A 16255-nucleotide genomic window follows, 5' to 3' on the forward strand; every position below is an offset into this window, starting at 1 on the left:
CGTTTTTTATTTAAAAACTTTCAAAACCATATTAGCAAATAAATTGAACAACTATAGTTTATGAATATAAAGCAAATTAAAATTTCAAAACTGACTGATTAACTTTTTAATCTATTTTTTCGTTTAAGAAAGCATTTTAATAATTTCAATTTATTTTGAACAATTTTTTTACAAGCACACAGGGATTTTAACTGATAGTATCATAAAAAAGGTTTTTAAAAATCAGTAATTAAGCTAAAAATTTTCTACTAAGAAATTAACTAGGGTTTAGCAAATTGTGCACATTAAGATTATCTAACTGATGTTAAAACACAGTGAAAGCCAGTATTCAAATGTGAATGATGGTGATAAGCAAATAGCAAGATATCCGGTAGATGAACAAGGAATCGTGACAATTGAGTTGCCGCTTCAAAGAGAAGATGAAAATCTAAAATGGGCTATTTTCAGGGTGAGCGTCCATTTAAAAAGAATTGTTTTTAACTGGAGAACTAGTTTGTTTTACTGGTTTTAAACTACTAGTCGATTTTTTAACTACATTGTTTTTTTACAAAGTTTAGTAAAATGATGATGATTATTTTGAACATGAAGTTCAGTAAGCTGTCTTAAATTTTTGTGCCGTGAAAATTAAAAATTTTCAAAAAATATCGGATGGTATATTTCATATGTGTTTTTATATTGGTAGATACATAAAAAGAATATTTTTTAAACTTCAATGTTGTTTTAAGTTCAAAAATAGCTTAAAAATTCTAATGTTAAGCAATTAATTTCGACTGAAAATTTCTGTTGACTTTAGCTCTACAGTACATACATTAAATTAAAAATGACATAAAAATTAACTTTTTTCATTAGCCCATTCATACCAATTTAAATTTTCTACGGTTATTTTGACCTGTGACCAACACTCGAAGTTACGCGACAAGCAACTATATCCACTGCTATTGCTTGTAACACACCTAACATTTTCGCTTTTTGGCAGAACTCTTTTAACCAATTGGAACAAAGCTTAATAAAAATCCATTTAAAATATTTTTTCTAGCCGTAAATGAGTAGCTCATTCGCATATTATGCCTTTTGAATACTTTTGATACCGGGTTGTTTTTGTTGAATTTCTAACTAAATTTATGAACTCTCTGCAGATGTTTGTTTTAATTGAACTGCTAAACGGGGGATTATAGCAAATTATATTAATTTTATTCATAGTAAATTGTGAAATTTATCTCAGGCGTACAGCGCGGACGTGTCGGGGGCCGGGGAGCAGAACTGGGCGTCAGAGTTTCTGGAATCCCCATCGGGCAGCTACGTGCAGCTGACCGGGCCGAAAGATCAGACCGTTTCACCGGGCAACCTGTACAGCTTTCAAATCGCATTCACCAAGCCGCTGCCTTATTTCGACTGGATTGTACGTTTTGTTGCTTAAATTGTTACTTTTTGTTTAAGATAATAGACAACTTTGTAAGTACAAAAACCCTTGTTTAAATTGCTCTCAAAGTGTTTTTACTGAAATAAAAAAAAAAGTTATTAGAAAATAGTTTTACTCTGATTACGTTTTTTTTAATAAACTAAAATGTAGCAATATATAAAAGTGCAAAATTTCAATACATGTTTGCTCATAGTGAAAAAATCAAATACACAAAGAATTAAAAAAAAACGGCTCGTTTTAAGACCACTTAACTCGGGTTATTTTTATCTATCTGCCAAAAACCTGTTGAAATATTTTTATTTTTATGAGCAAATTTATCTAATGCATACCCTCGAGCTGTTGTTTCAGCTTTCACAATCTAAGCTTTTTTTTTCCGTCAACAAAACTACCACACCGCGAAATCATCTTGTGTTAACGATTTTTGTTGCAGCTTTTTAACAACCGCGTCACACGTTGTTTATAACAAAAAATAAAGCGCCCAAAACACTCGGTCCTAGTGTCTGGTACACGAACGAAACCTTCCGATTGTCGATTTGTAAAGCTTTATACTTCCCGCATACAGACCATGTCGCGAGGAAGAGTCATTGAAACGCATCGATTAAACATCGAGGATTTTAAAACCTCGAAGGAAGGCAACGTGACCACGGCGACCATCAACTTCGAGGTGTTCAACTCTTACGTTCCGATGGTGACCATAGTTGTGTCGTATGTCAGTGATGACGGGGAAGTTGTTGCCGACTCCAAGAGTTTAAACGTTGAATTTGTCCTAAAAAATGAGGTTTAATGTTTATAGTTTTCTTGTTTGAAAGTTTAGTTTAGTTGAAGTTTGACCACAACGTAAATGCTTTGAGAATAAATAAAAGTGATATTTGCTTTTAGCTGTGCCTACAATTTAGAGTTTAAAACAAGAATTTTTTGAAACATGTCTTTCAATTTCAGTTATGTCATATTTGTTGTTACATTTAAATATTGTTGTGCTGCTACATTTTCAAGTTTGCACATAAGGAGTGTTTTTTTTTTTACACAAGTCTTTGCCAAGTAAAGTTAAAAAAAATTATTAAACGCTCACATTGCTGTTTCAACAAGCTTCTTGAAGGAAGCTTTCAAACATAAAAGTCACAAATTATTAAAACAGATTTCAGTTGAAGTGTCGCAGCCCGATGAGGAACGCAGTGGGGAAATTATGTTTACGAAAAGCAACGGTTTGAACACTTTGGTAGCGTGCAACGGAGTCGATCAGAGGGCCCTTCTGTTGCGGGAGAACGACAACGAAATTACCGTTGATGCGGTAAATTAACAGCTGTTTTATTATTTTTTTATTAAAACTTTTTTTTTGTACTGAACGTGATTAGGCGCGCCCCTTTTCGAGTCCACTTGTTTTGTTCTTCCCACTTTTTATTTAAAACTTAAGAAGGCTCCCAGCTCAAATTCGGACGACTTACTGTTGTTAAGCTTTAAATAGCTAAGTTATAAAAGTGGTTGTTGTGCCAACCGGGGCGTCGCGTGGGGTGGATCATTTGAGCAGATACATAACCTAAAAAAATATGTGTATTACTATATCATGTCAATGTTATTGTTAACAAAAAAAAATCTACAAAAGAGTCGTCGTGACTGTGGTACTTTAATCTTAATAAAATTTGAACAGTTTTTCAAATATTTGTAATCTTTTCTGCACCCCCGCTAAACACCACGCTACTGACTGCCAACTAGCGGTTATAAACTTACAGATAGTGGAAGACCTGCAGTCCTACTCTCCCACCCAACCCGAGGACGGGCTGCAAGGTTTCTGGCGGTGGTTTTTCGTCGGGGACACCACAGTGGTGTCCGAGCTGTTCGATCAGGCCGGGTTAATAGTGCTCACCGACGCCAATTACCCCAGAAGACCGGACGATTTTCGTTAGTTTTGAATTTTGCATGCTTTTGATTTGTACTTGTAACTGTTTGTTAAGTTGAGCTTTTGTATTTGGTGACCTTTGCCTTCTGCCTCCGATGCAACTTTTGTGCGAAACTCAGTTGCAAAATATAAGCGAGTGTATTGGCAAAGTTTGAATAATACAGTGAGTTTTAAAGTCACTAAACATTTATTACGTGTTAAGCTGTCGAATACGGTGACGATTTCGTAATGATTCTGGCCGAAGCGTCAACAGATGAGAAAGCGGTGACGGAGTTCACGGGAAGCGTCCGTAACGTCCATCTAGACGTGTGGATCCACTTCCAAGCCAACCTCGGGTAAATTTCACACACGGGCATACCAAGTCGTTCCTCTGTTTGAATGATTAGGTTTTTGTGTTCTTTTTGGGACATATTATCCTTTATTAAATTGAAGCGATCTTATTAAACTGTAAACTTTTTACCTGAAATAAAACAGACAAAAAAAAAAATAATATTCAACAAAGCTCGACTTTTTATGCCTGAATTTTATTTCGTTTTCATTGTTTTATTTAAATGCAACAAGTTTATTTTGAATTCTTTTAATAAAAAAGTATTAAGATCTTATGGTCTAATGCAATAAGATTTCAAAAGTAAACTAAAAAACAACTTAATCTATATATATGCTGTACTTTGTGTTGAAGTCCGACCGAACGCCATTCATTACTTCAGATAGCTTTTTTTAACAAAAAAAATGTTTCTCTGGGGCTGCCGGATACCAATATGTTTGTTTGCTAACAGAACTATTTATTTTTCACGAGCCAAAAAGTTGCATCTTCAGGCAGAACGCAACCGAAAACGTTCTGTTGAGAACTGATGTTTTTTATAAAAGCTGTAGAATTTTCAAATTAAACTCTGCAAATGGACGCCTTTTTTTCTTGAAACATTAAACGCTAATTATGACGTCATAACAAAAATTCAACACTTTGCAGCAATGCTTAGAGGTCAGCCCCTTCCTGCAGCTGATGACGGAGGAATAACCGAAACGGAAGTTCGTAAAAATTTCCCCGAAGTTTGGCTTTGGTTGGACTTAAACGCAGGGTACGCAAAACATTTTCTCAAATAGTTTTCAACTGTTTTTTTTTCAACTTTGATGCTTACGTGCTTGTCAAAGTTTAATTACTAAAAGTTCTGAAGCAGTTTTTAGTTACTCGTTTTTTTTGATTGAAATAAAGCTTGCTATAAGTTTTATGTATTAGGTTCCAGTTTTTGAAAAAAAAATTGAAAACTTAAATATCTTTAAAATAAAATTTCTAAGTATAATGAAGTTTTGAAATAAACAGAAAAATTTAAGTTATAAAACGAATGACCTAATTTGATCAAAACAAATATTTTTTTTTTGAAATGATTCTTCTACCGATAGGTTTGTTCTTTAGTTCCATAAAGACCTAAATAGTTTTTTTTTTATGTTAACCCACGGCGGGTAACTTCTTTTGTCCGTTGGTAATATGTGCAAAATTTTTTTTTTGCGAGATTATTAAACAAAAACTTATTGTTGGCTGTGTATAATTGTACTTAAAACGATGCTTTTCAACCACTAAGTTTAAACAAAGTAGTCATAAAATTTGCATCAAAGTCAGTTAATTTTTTACAGGTTTTTTTAACTAAAAAATCAGTCTTAGGCCGGATAAGTTTAGCTAGTTGGTATGTTGCCCACCCCTGATGTAGACTAATTACTTTAGTATTTCTCAAAAACCAAACAAGATAACAGTAAGCATGCAAACCAACAGAAAAAGCGACACGTACACCTTCAACTACAAAAATGCGCCCGCGTCTGTCACAACTTACAACATCAACTGTTTCGCCTTGGACACTGTCAATGGGCTCGGAATTGCTGATGAGACCAGGGTTCGTTTTGATTTTTTTTTGCGGGAAGATTGTTGTTAAATAGTGATAAATTTTTTTATATTAAAGTTTTTTTTCAAAAAAAAATGTTACATTAAAAATCACTTCATTTGTTTTGGTATAAAAATAACTTGGGTATAATATATATTAGGGGTGGGCAACGTACGGCCCGCGGGCCGGATCCGGCCCGCAGAGTGAAAATGACCGGCCCCCAAGCCTTTTTTAATTTTAAATCGAATCCGGCCCGCGGACAACATTGATCCGGCCCGCAAGTAGATGATCCGGCCCGCTAAGCATTTTCAAAAATTTTATAAAATCCGACCAGCCAATTTAATTATTACAAAACTTGTACAAAACCTTTTTTGAACAATTTCATTAAACAAAACTGTAAGACTTTGACCCTGAAAACGTTTGTTAAAATGGCGTATTATTTTGTGGTGATAAAACACTATTTTGTTATAGTATCTTATTCTGTTTCAAGTCAGTTGAAGTAATCCTTTTTTAAATTATCCAAAAGCAATTGTTTGCTGAACTAACTTTGATGAACTTACCTAACATAATGTTTTCATAAAAAATAGACGTGTCAAAAATTGCTGTCTTTTCCAAATAAGTATTGAGTTGTTTTTTAAATGTTTAAAAAAGTAAAAAAAAAACCTTTTAAACATCCACAAATTTTTTAAGTCAAACTGTTCAAATTTAAATTTTTGTCAAATGTTTTAAGTTTAGACTACCATTTTCCCTTTTTCTGCTATTTTGTTTTCATTAAGGACTTTTTGATTAATTATATGGTTAAGTTTAGTGATGACCAATTGATGACAATAGTTTCACTTGATAATAAGTTTGGTCGTCGTTTTGCAGACTTTTAACAATTAAGTGAAGATTTCAACATTATTTCATCACCGTCGACGTTTGACACCGAAAATGTACTTGTAATATTGTTAGAACTGTTGAACTACAATGTGGCAGTACACAAAAAGAAAAGTTCAAAACTGAAAAATTGACAGATTTCATGACTTACTTAACAAGTAAAAGTTTGTTAATTTAAAAAAGATGACAATGAAGTTATTTGTTCTGTTTGAGTCTACATATTTTAGCAAACAAACATTCTTAACCAAGTATATAAACAAAAGTAAGCTGCGTTCAAATCTTACTGATACCAATTTGCAGTCACTACTGAGAATATCTACTTCAAATAAACTTCCAGATTTTAAACAACTCGTTAAAAACTTTTATGATCCAAAAATGTCTCATTGCTTTTTTTTAGTGTAATTATTCTTGCTATATTCTTTAAACTTAACAATTAAAGTATAATGTGACAGTTTTATTTTTTAGCTTTTCGTTTAGTAATATTTTCACTAGTATATCGATCTTAGTCTAAAAGTCTACTAAACTAAAATGTTTGTTATGCTAAAGATATATATTAATTTATTTTTCGTTTCAAAATTTCGTTATTTTATGTTAGTACTCTTATCAAAATATTTTAGGTGCACTGTTTGATTAATATTTTTAAAGTACAGAATTTAGTTAAATTTCGTAAGTTAATTATAACTATTTGATATTTTGAAAGTAAAAGTGTTAAAATTTCAAGCAAAAGTAATTTGTTATCTAGACTTAACTATTTTTTAAATAAGTTAATAAGAAAATTTGAAATCAAATATACAATTTTTGTTGCTTTTCTAAGATTTTTAAATAGATTTTATGTATTATTTTTCGAGCCAAAGTTTGTCAACTTCTAAAGATGACCATGGAACTAGTTGTGTTGTTCGATACTTCATACATTTAAAAACAAACATTTCCGACCATAAACATTAACAAGGATAAGCTATCTTAAAACTAATCGGTATTTCAGTGCACTTGCAGATTTTCCAAAACTTTCAAGCAACTAGATTTAAACAACTCTTTTACATGATCAACCTTAAGTATTTCATCGAGATCTTTTATTTATTTTTTTATGCTTTTTATGGTAAAACAGTGTATTATATAAGATTTATTTTTTGTTTTGTTTCTTTTATACATGCAAAAAATGTAATGAATCTTCTTTAGCTTAATTAAATTAAATAACAGTAGCTTAATATTGTATTGTTTGTAAATTTTTGAAAACATATTATCACTATAAACTCCAGATAAGGATTTCCAAAATTAATAAATTTCAAATAGTTAGCAATTTTTTTATGTTTTAGCTTGAAATGTGAGGCTCGAGTAACTTTTAGTAACCAAATTATAATTTTTTTGGGACTAACTAGTATTAATTCGGTCCAGAGTTATAATATATGTAGAACTATGAATACTTAACTAAATTTAACATAAATTTTCATACTTGAGAACCTTGGTAATTAATGTGTTGGTTCAAAATTCTGAAATACCCGATCAATAGGCATCTAACCGGATCCAAATCTTTTAGAAATTAGCTACTATTCGGATCCAGATTTTTGTTTAAAATTAGTATTTAGCCGGATCCGGATAATATATTTAAAATGGGGTCCGGATCTAAAAATGGATCCAGCTGAATCCAAAAGATCACTAACTTGAAATGATCCGGCCCGCTGAGGACTATATTTTTCTGGATCCGGCCCGTCAACTATTTACGTTGCCCACCCCTAATATATATATTGCTTGATTTAAAGTCTACTGTAAACAAAGAAGTAAATTACATGTTTTGTTGCTATGAATTTTGGATCAGCATTATTGTTTTTTAATGTATTGGTATAAGTTAAAGGTAATGTAGTAAAGTAGTTGAAATAAATGTATTAATCTTTTAATTATTTTATAGTTTGTAATACAGACACGACGTATTTTTTTTTAAACAAGTATATTAGTAATACATTTAAATAGTAGTATTTAATAAAAGTCATTAAAATACTTAACTAATTAATTATTTTCAGATCACATTGTTCAGAGATTTTTTTGTAACGCTGAATCTTCCATTAAACGTGAAAAGAAATGAAGTTATAATTGTTCAAGCTATCGTGTTCAACTACCTGTCTTCAAATCAATTTGTAATTATGCACTTATAAGCAGCTAAGTTTATTTATCCATCTTATTTATTTTTTTTTGCTTGTCAAATGTTCATTTCATGCTCTTTTAACTATACCAATGTTTATTGAGTATGTCAAAAGTACTTGTCACTTACAAAAATTTTTTATTGACCGAATTACTTTGAGTACTGTTCGCTGTGAGATCTGTGGTTTTCACTTTTTCATTTTACAACGTTCACTTCAGATTTTATGAGTTTTTAGCAATGTTGCCAAAAAAAAACTTAAACAAAAACGTTAAATTTCAAGCAAAAATGCAGCAGCGCGTTTCAAAAAGTCTTCGCTGAAAGGTAATTTCCCCTCGCAGGTGAGAGTGACGCTGGCGGAGTCGGAGGACTACGAGGTGGTGGAAGAGGTTGAGGGGGAGGGAAGCAGCAACATCAGGGAGGTGAACGTGAAAAGCCAGGAGTCGCAGGCGGCCTCCATACCCGTCAGGCTGCTCAGACACGGCGATATTGATATCGAGGTTGTGGCTGAAGGAACTTCGAAGGCGGACGCCGTCAGAAACACTCTCGTCGTGAAGGTTAGGGCTTTCGCGCTTTTAGAAATACTGTTTCAGCTAGTGTTCTACCGGATCTAATTATCCGGGTTCATAATTGGCCAGATATTGACTTATTAGATCCGGATCCGGCCGGATATCATTTTGAAAAAAAAAAAGATCCGGATCCGGTAGATCACTAGTTTCAACCTTGAAATTTTGTAGTAAATTAAAGCTTGCTTTTGTAAAGAACGGTTTGAATCCAATGAGCCATCAAGCTTTGTTTTTTTTAATCAAAATTAGTTTCCTGCAATTTTAAGATACTTTTTGTTATCATATTAAAAAATTGTTACAATATTAAATATGTATTTTCAGCCGGGAGGTATCAGAGTGTGCAATACGGAATCAGTTATTTTAGACGCTGAAGATGTATCAAATCACACTTTTCAGGTTGAATTTCCCGAAACAGGGTTTGTTCCTGAATCGAAATCGCTCCAGTTATTGATCTATGGTGAGATTTTTAATATTATTTTATTTAAATTTTTTCAATGTGTTCTTAATATTTATATATTAAGATAACTTGAAAAACATAAATTGTTTTAAAAAATACACCTTTAGCTATTTTAAGTTAAAAGAACTTTATATTTTAATTCTAACTGTAACTTTATTTTAAATGCTTTCTACTAAAAAACTTTACATTCTGAGACCTTGGCATATAAAGCTTTCTAATTTTGATCTTTTTATTTTCGTCACCGAATATGGTTGTAACGTCAGCAATGAAAGCTTCCATATATTGAGGTTGAGTTTTCATACTATTTAAGTTAAGTTTCAGTGTTTGCAACAAAGTGATAACAAGAATAAAACTTAAACTTCCGTTTTGACACAACGAGACACGCCTATCTCTCCTTTAGAATTAAGCTGTTGTCCCTAGACAACACAAAGTTCACACATTGCACGTAACACCATTATAAACACATTATTATAAAACAAATTAATTTCACTGTCTTTTGTATTATGAAAAAACCACGCTTTTTTTCATAGGTACTTCCGTTTAATTTACAACAAGTTTTTAGGTGAAAACGTCATATTCAAATAGAAAGAATTGAATTGTTTTAATAAAACTTGCTCTTTAAAAAAATTATTAATTTACTGTCTGAAGAAATAGCTCACGTTTTTCTTTGACACTTATAAAAAACGGTATAACCATTTTAAACATTATTAAACAATCACAAATACGTAACACCATTATAAAAATTATTAAACAATCAAAAATACGTAACACCGTTATGACGTCACAACACAGGCGACATACTGGCGAGCACGCTGGACAACCTGGGCAACCTGATCAGGGAGCCGCGGGGGTGCGGGGAGCAGAACATGATAAACTTCGCTCCGGACGTCTTCGTGGCCTTGTACCTCCAGCACACCGATCAGCTAGACGGCGAGACTTCCGCCAAGGTGTACCAGCACATCGTCACCGGATTCCAGAACCAGCTCAAGTTTGTTGTTGTGTTTGTGAGGTTATGTGTTCGAAGCACAGTGTGGTTTATCAAGTTTCGTGTAGACTATTTTTGAAAACATATTTTGTTTTAGCAAAAACTTTATATAACGTAAAAAGTTAGCAGAAAGTATTTTTACTTCTGGCCCGATTAACCTAGGCTCTCTCTAGTTTATCACATTATAAATAATTTTGATCTTCCTAGTTACTAACAGTTTTGTGATCTTGCTAATAAATTTTCGCTGTATCGCTTGATCATTACGACTAGTATCATTTACATTATTAAGTCATCCGCTCAAATGTTTTATGCCGTCATATTGCAGTTACAAACGAGACGACGGTTCTTACAGCGCGTTCGGGTCACGTGACGAGTCAGGCTCGCTATGGTTGACCGCGTTCGTGGCCAAATGCTTCGTTTACACGTCGCAGGTCAGGAGCGAGCTGGTGCTGCAGCTAAAAGGTCACGTGACGGACGCGTTCCGCTTCGTTGCGGCCAATCAAAACGAAGATGGCAGTTTCAATGATCCCGGCAGAGTCATTCACAAATCCATGCAGGTTGTTAGCTTCGTTTATTGGTTCGGTTTTAAACCGATTTAAATTCTTAAAATGCAACTATAAAAGTACTTTCTATGTTACAACTTTGTTTTGAAGTATATTCTGTGGTATTCTTTTTTAGATTTTACTTTGTTTATGTATTATAAGTTTAAGCTATTTCAAATTTTCTTATCATAGCATTATACTGTAGAAATTTGTTAATGAACATTATCTTTGATTTTTAAGTATTTTCTTAAAATAACTTTGCTTAGATTTAACTCTGTAACTTTTTTTAAATGCTGTAGTGTTAGTTAATTGCCAATGAATAGATAAGTAAAACCCCAAAATACAGTAAGCAATTTTAAACAGGGCGGAGTCAACAGCAAATTAACACTGACAGCTTATATATTGATATCGATGACTGAAAATGAGTTTGATCACGACATAGATGTTAGTTCATTGAGTTTTGTTAAATATGTTTACTTTTGCATTTATTTATAGTGAAAAAGAGTGTGCGTATTTAAGTAAGCTTGAGCGTTAAAGATTAGTTGTGAGTAGTCATAAAATTTGAGTTTTCTGTTCAAAAATGTGACAGTTTCTAAATTATAGTCCACATTGTGCAAAGTTATTTTATCAATTTTATTGTAGAAACAACTAGTTTAATTTTTAGTTAAAATATTAATACAGGAAACAGTTATAGAAAAAGCCAGGAGTTATGTGGAATCCAATTTAGACAGTATTAGTACAGACATATATGTGTTACCATTAGTTACTTATGCGTTACATACTAGTAACAGTGATATGAAAGACCAAGCGTTTGATTTGATGAAAGATTTTAAAATTGATGGTTAATAAAATGTTGTATTGAAAAATAATTAACGCTTTAAGTAGTTTTAATTCCAATGCTAAATTTTATTAAAAATCAATAGTTACTTTTTGTTGGTCAAATTCGGTTTAAAATATTTTTTAAATTGTAAAATAAGCTGGTTTTATACTATTTAGGTAAAAATAAAAAATGTAATAAAATAACAGATTGGATAAAAATACTTCTAAAAAGAAATAACGGGTGTTTTTTAAAATATTTCTGTAGTTTTTTTTCAGATAGTAGTTTCTAACTTTAACTGTACATATTTTATAATAAGAACTTTTGTTCTTCTATATATGCAGTACAATTTAGCATTAACTGTTTATACAGTTATTTAAAACAATAATAAAACTAAAAAACTTAACTTCAATTTTAGCGCCCTTTTTATAATTCAAGATTACATAAGTTCTAAAATGTATGAATTAAGAGCTTAACTATTAAAATGTTTTTTGTTTAACGATTGTCACTTTAGCTGACACTGTTTCTCCTAAAAGGATCTTCAGAGCTTTTTAGATAATAATAAAATAACACGAAGCACACAAATATATATAATAAAATCAAGTAATGAGAAAGTAAAACTGTTTTTGTGTTTCCTGATATTATATTGTTGCTTAGAAAGCTCTGAAGACCCTTTTAGCAGAAACAGTGTCAGCTAAAGTGACAATCGTTGAATAGATAGTATTTTATTAATTTAAGATTATAGAAACAAGTTCTTGAAGCTGTTTTTAAGCAATAGATAAGTAAAAAAAAAATCAATATACACCAAGACATAAAACTTTGGTGTTTTTATTATCTTTTTAGTTTTATTTTTTCCAATAGGTTCACTAGCATGTACTGGATTTTAATAATAACGATTTTAGGTTTGTTACCATCAGCATTTGTTACGGAGTCGATTTCTTACAGGCTGCTAACACACGTGTTTAGAAATGATTTGTCAGGGGCTTTCCCTGTTTTGAGAACATTGGCAGGGATGAGAAACAGCATTGGTGGCTACTACAGCACCCAAGTTCGAAATATTTTGTTTGTTGAAGTATATGCAGGTTTTTTAGCTCTTAAAATAACTATGCCTTGAAAAGTTTCAAATCTTGATGTTTAGTAAACCTGATCTGTGATGTAATTTTTGTAAAACTATATTTTAGCAACTTTAATTTTACTAAATTTAAAATCCAAGAGATGAGATGGCTTGCATTTTATTGCGATCAGAAATTACTCATTTGTTTTTGTCTAGCTATTGTTTATGTTCGGTTTAAACTGAATACTTTTCAAAGGGATCATTAAAAACCAGGGTTTCCCGAACTCATTTTCATAATCGCACACTTGATAGACATTTAAAACTAATTGCCCCCTATTAGATAATGACCGTTTACTTATTGATTCCTTTTTTTTCGCCCATTTCCAGTTATTGCCTCCTGATAGCAGAAATCTTCCCCAAATAGACGGTCGTTGTTGCCCACTTTGGAATACCCTGGATTGTAGATGTCAATTCTTTTTTTTTTGTTTTCTGTTTATGGTTTTTACTTTAAAATGCTTAAGAATAAAAATAACAGTTTTATAAAGCAAAAATAAAAAATATATAACATGTTTTCATCTTAGCTTATAATTATTTATCATGTTAGTTTTAAATTTTACTTTAAAAGTTTATATATCACAACAACTGTTGTAATGAACTATTTTAATGGAAAACGAACTGTCAAAAGTTAATTAAGTCGAACTAACACGGTACTTGTGTCCCAAACTTTTTGTAAAATTTTTGCATATAGAGATTTTTATATTATGTTACTTACCAAATGATAAATTAAAAAAAAAGTTATACAAACCGTACTATAAAACGTTTTTTTTTAGAGAGCGTTTAGTTTAAGCTTTTTATAACATGGAGATACCTAAGAAAATTATACTAAATTTCCACGTTTTTTTTGTTTATTAACACTTTATACTAAATCATCATTTTGACTTTATAATAACAACAACTAGCAAACATTTTTTTAATCAACTAGTTTATGACTTCTAGCTTTTATCTTAAAAAATTATTATTTATGTACCAACACAAAACTAGGATACAGTTGTGGCAATACAGGCCATGTCAGCGGTTGCCGAACTAGTTTACGAAAGTGAAAAGGACTTGGACGTTTTTGCTGCACTAGATGGAACAGATGAACAAACAGCAAAAATTGACAACACAAATTCAGTTGTTATTCGTCATCTTAAAGTTTGTCGACAATAAACGTTTTTTATGTAAACTAAATAAATTGTTGTTTTTTAGTTGTTTTTATGGTATTGTACAGTTAAATTGGATTGCTTTTTAAAAAATGTACTTTGACTTATATTCTAATATAATCAAACAACTCAAAGTTATTTTATTTTAAATAAAAAATCATCACAAAAGTATGAAATAAAATTTATTATGAGGAGGTTGTTAAAAATTGCAAAAACAAGTTTTTAGCTTTTGTTTAGGTCAACAATAAATTAAGCATATAATCATAGAGTATTTTTAAAACATTTTTTTAACTTTACAGAAATTTTTAAATATTATTAATACGATCTTCATCTTTTTTTTGATAGTCTGAGATACAACAAATCTTTTTATTGAAAACGTTATTTCACGTGGGACACTTGTTGTTATTATCTCTATCAAAATCCATATAAAACCAATAGACCTTTAAAAATAAATTTATTATGCAAAACTAATAAAACTATATTATTTTTTCTTAATTTATAATTATTCAAAACGTAGTTTTTTAATTGCGCAACAAAGTACACTTTAATATTTTCAAAGTTTCCCGCGCAAAACGGCGAGCTGGCAGTGAGAGTGGAAGGGACCGGCCTGATGGTGGCGCAAGTGATCCAGTGTCACCACGCCGAAGACGTCGCCGCTGAGAGGCGCAAGAGGTCGGTTGGAGGGGATTCCCCGTTTGCGTGCACGAACGTCGTCAAGTCGGAGCAGCGAGGCAACAGTCTCATGACGTTTTGCTGCAAGTTGGTTCTTTTTATTTTCAGGGGTTTCACAATTGAGTTTCTTGTGGTTTGCATGGGTAAAGTATTAGATTCAGCAAAATTGAGAAAACTTTTTCGAAAAACGTACATAAGACTTGTGTAATGAATGTCATTATTTTTGTTTTTGTTTGTTTTTGAACTTTATCATTTAAAAGCACAGTTTGTATGAAGCATTAATATAGTAGTTTTTACACAAAATCGTTTTAAAGCTTTAATTTTTTTAAAACCACACTGTTAAGTAACTTTATAAGAAAATAGCATTTTAGATCAAAATTGTCTACTTTTGTTCACACATGCTACTTGAACAACACTGTTCCTGGAAAATAAATGCAACTGAGCAAATTTAACGTTAAAGGTTGAAATCCGGCGAGGAAGCAACTGGAATGTTCATCTACGAAGTTGAACTTCCCAACGGATTCACCGTGCAAATTGATAATGAAATTGAAAATAACAAGGTGGCTAAAAAAGTCGAGCTTCACGAAAACTCCATTGTGTTTTACTACGACGAAGTAAGAATTTGTGCATGTATGTATTAGTACACAGACATGTGTGTTACACATTTTTAGTACTTGTTATTTTCAATAGTAGTTTATACAGTGTGTACTTGTCACGTCAGTATGAACTAAAATTTTCCATTATACATAGAAATTAAATTGAATAATAGTTTGTTTAAGTATCTTTGTTTCCTAATCTGAATTCGTTTGATATTCTTCATTAAATTTTAGCGCAGTTTCTACTACATATGATAAATAAACAATCTATATTTAAATGTGTGTACAGGTGTTTTTATGGTGTTCACACATTTCAAAGTAGAACAATACTCTTTTAAGTATAAATCAAATTGTTAAAACTTTTAGACCAAGCTGTTAAAAATGTATACGAAAAAGCTGCGCTAAAATTTAATAAAGTTTCATAAAAACTTATTGACTTCCAAGCTTATAGTAAGTGATCATCATATTATTTCACAGTTAACAAAAAAGGAGTTATGCTCTAATATGGAAATAGTAAGAGATGAAAAAGTTACTGACATTCAACCATCAGTGATAAGGGCTTATGAATATTACAGACCTGGTTAGAAAATTCAACTATACATAATTTACTGCAAGTACAAGTAACATGTTTTGAATCTAAGATTTTTTCCTTTCTGTTTTTCTTAGGTTATTTTATATACTTTTTAGAAAGTATACGAGGTAATAAAAAAATTACAGTCAATCTTAGTTTTGTTTAACTCTACTTTTTAATTTTTAACAGATTTGGTTCAATTTATTTAAAATTTATACACATTTAAGTTATTTTAAAAGTAGTTAATACGTATAAGTAGATTGTAAGTAATCAAAATAGTATAGAAAATAAACACAACTTTTGTAATTATTTACTTTCCCAATTCAACCAGAAAGAATACATTTGAGCAATTACGAGTTGTCAGAGGAAGTTTCGAAAATGTCGGTTTGCCAGATATGCGGTCAGGACTGTGAGAAATGCGCCAAATTGGTCGATACCGAGGAAGACAAGGGCCCGGTTGTCATTGACAACGAGATAAAAGACGAAAAGAGTTCCGCCAGTGGCGTCACAATGCAGAGACTCGTCGTCATAATCATCATAATACTTATTGTTTTGATGATGTTGATTGCACATTGAAATTTTTATTTTTCATTTTTAATAT

General features: G+C 31.4%; 2 protein-coding genes across 2 annotated transcripts; both read left to right on the top strand.

Moving 5' to 3' along the window:
* The first annotated feature begins 333 nt into the window (after nucleotides 1-333).
* Nucleotides 334-10799, top strand: LOC145833553 (CD109 antigen-like). Its single transcript, XM_082940721.1, has 14 exons — nucleotides 334-448; nucleotides 1223-1399; nucleotides 1918-2198; nucleotides 2556-2708; nucleotides 3148-3316; nucleotides 3517-3649; nucleotides 4131-4183; nucleotides 4282-4390; nucleotides 5080-5197; nucleotides 8077-8190; nucleotides 8534-8749; nucleotides 9080-9215; nucleotides 10008-10203; nucleotides 10526-10799. Exons 1-14 carry the CDS (start codon nucleotides 433-435, stop codon nucleotides 10797-10799), a joined length of 2145 nt encoding a protein of 714 aa, XP_082796847.1. The 5' UTR covers nucleotides 334-432.
* Nucleotides 10800-15587: 4788 nt separating this feature from the next.
* LOC145833554 (uncharacterized) lies at nucleotides 15588-16230 on the top strand. Its single transcript, XM_082940722.1, has 2 exons — nucleotides 15588-15663; nucleotides 15986-16230. The coding sequence occupies exons 1-2, from the start codon at nucleotides 15588-15590 to the stop codon at nucleotides 16228-16230; spliced, it is 321 nt and encodes a 106-aa protein (XP_082796848.1).
* The last annotated feature ends 25 nt before the right edge of the window (nucleotides 16231-16255 follow it).

This window comes from Thalia democratica, chromosome 4 (assembly GCF_965202585.1).
Source record: "Thalia democratica chromosome 4, ktThaDemo2.hap1.1, whole genome shotgun sequence".
NCBI classification, from domain to species: domain Eukaryota; kingdom Metazoa; phylum Chordata; class Thaliacea; order Salpida; family Salpidae; genus Thalia; species Thalia democratica.

What these genes read in the sequence shown, in the direction of transcription:
- LOC145833553 (XM_082940721.1), top strand. An exon ending in GAAACACTCTCGTCGTGAAG is followed by an intron (nt 8,750 to 9,079) that starts GTTAGGGCTTTC and finishes ATGTATTTTCAG; the next exon opens with CCGGGAGGTATCAGAGTGTG. An exon ending in GGATTCCAGAACCAGCTCAA is followed by an intron (nt 10,204 to 10,525) that starts GTTTGTTGTTGT and finishes GTCATATTGCAG; the next exon opens with TTACAAACGAGACGACGGTT.
- LOC145833554 (XM_082940722.1), top strand. Translation starts at nt 15,588, where the DNA reads ATGGAAATAGTAAGAGATGAAAAAGTTACTGACATTCAACCATCAGTG. An exon ending in TTATGAATATTACAGACCTG is followed by an intron (nt 15,664 to 15,985) that starts GTTAGAAAATTC and finishes CAATTCAACCAG; the next exon opens with AAAGAATACATTTGAGCAAT.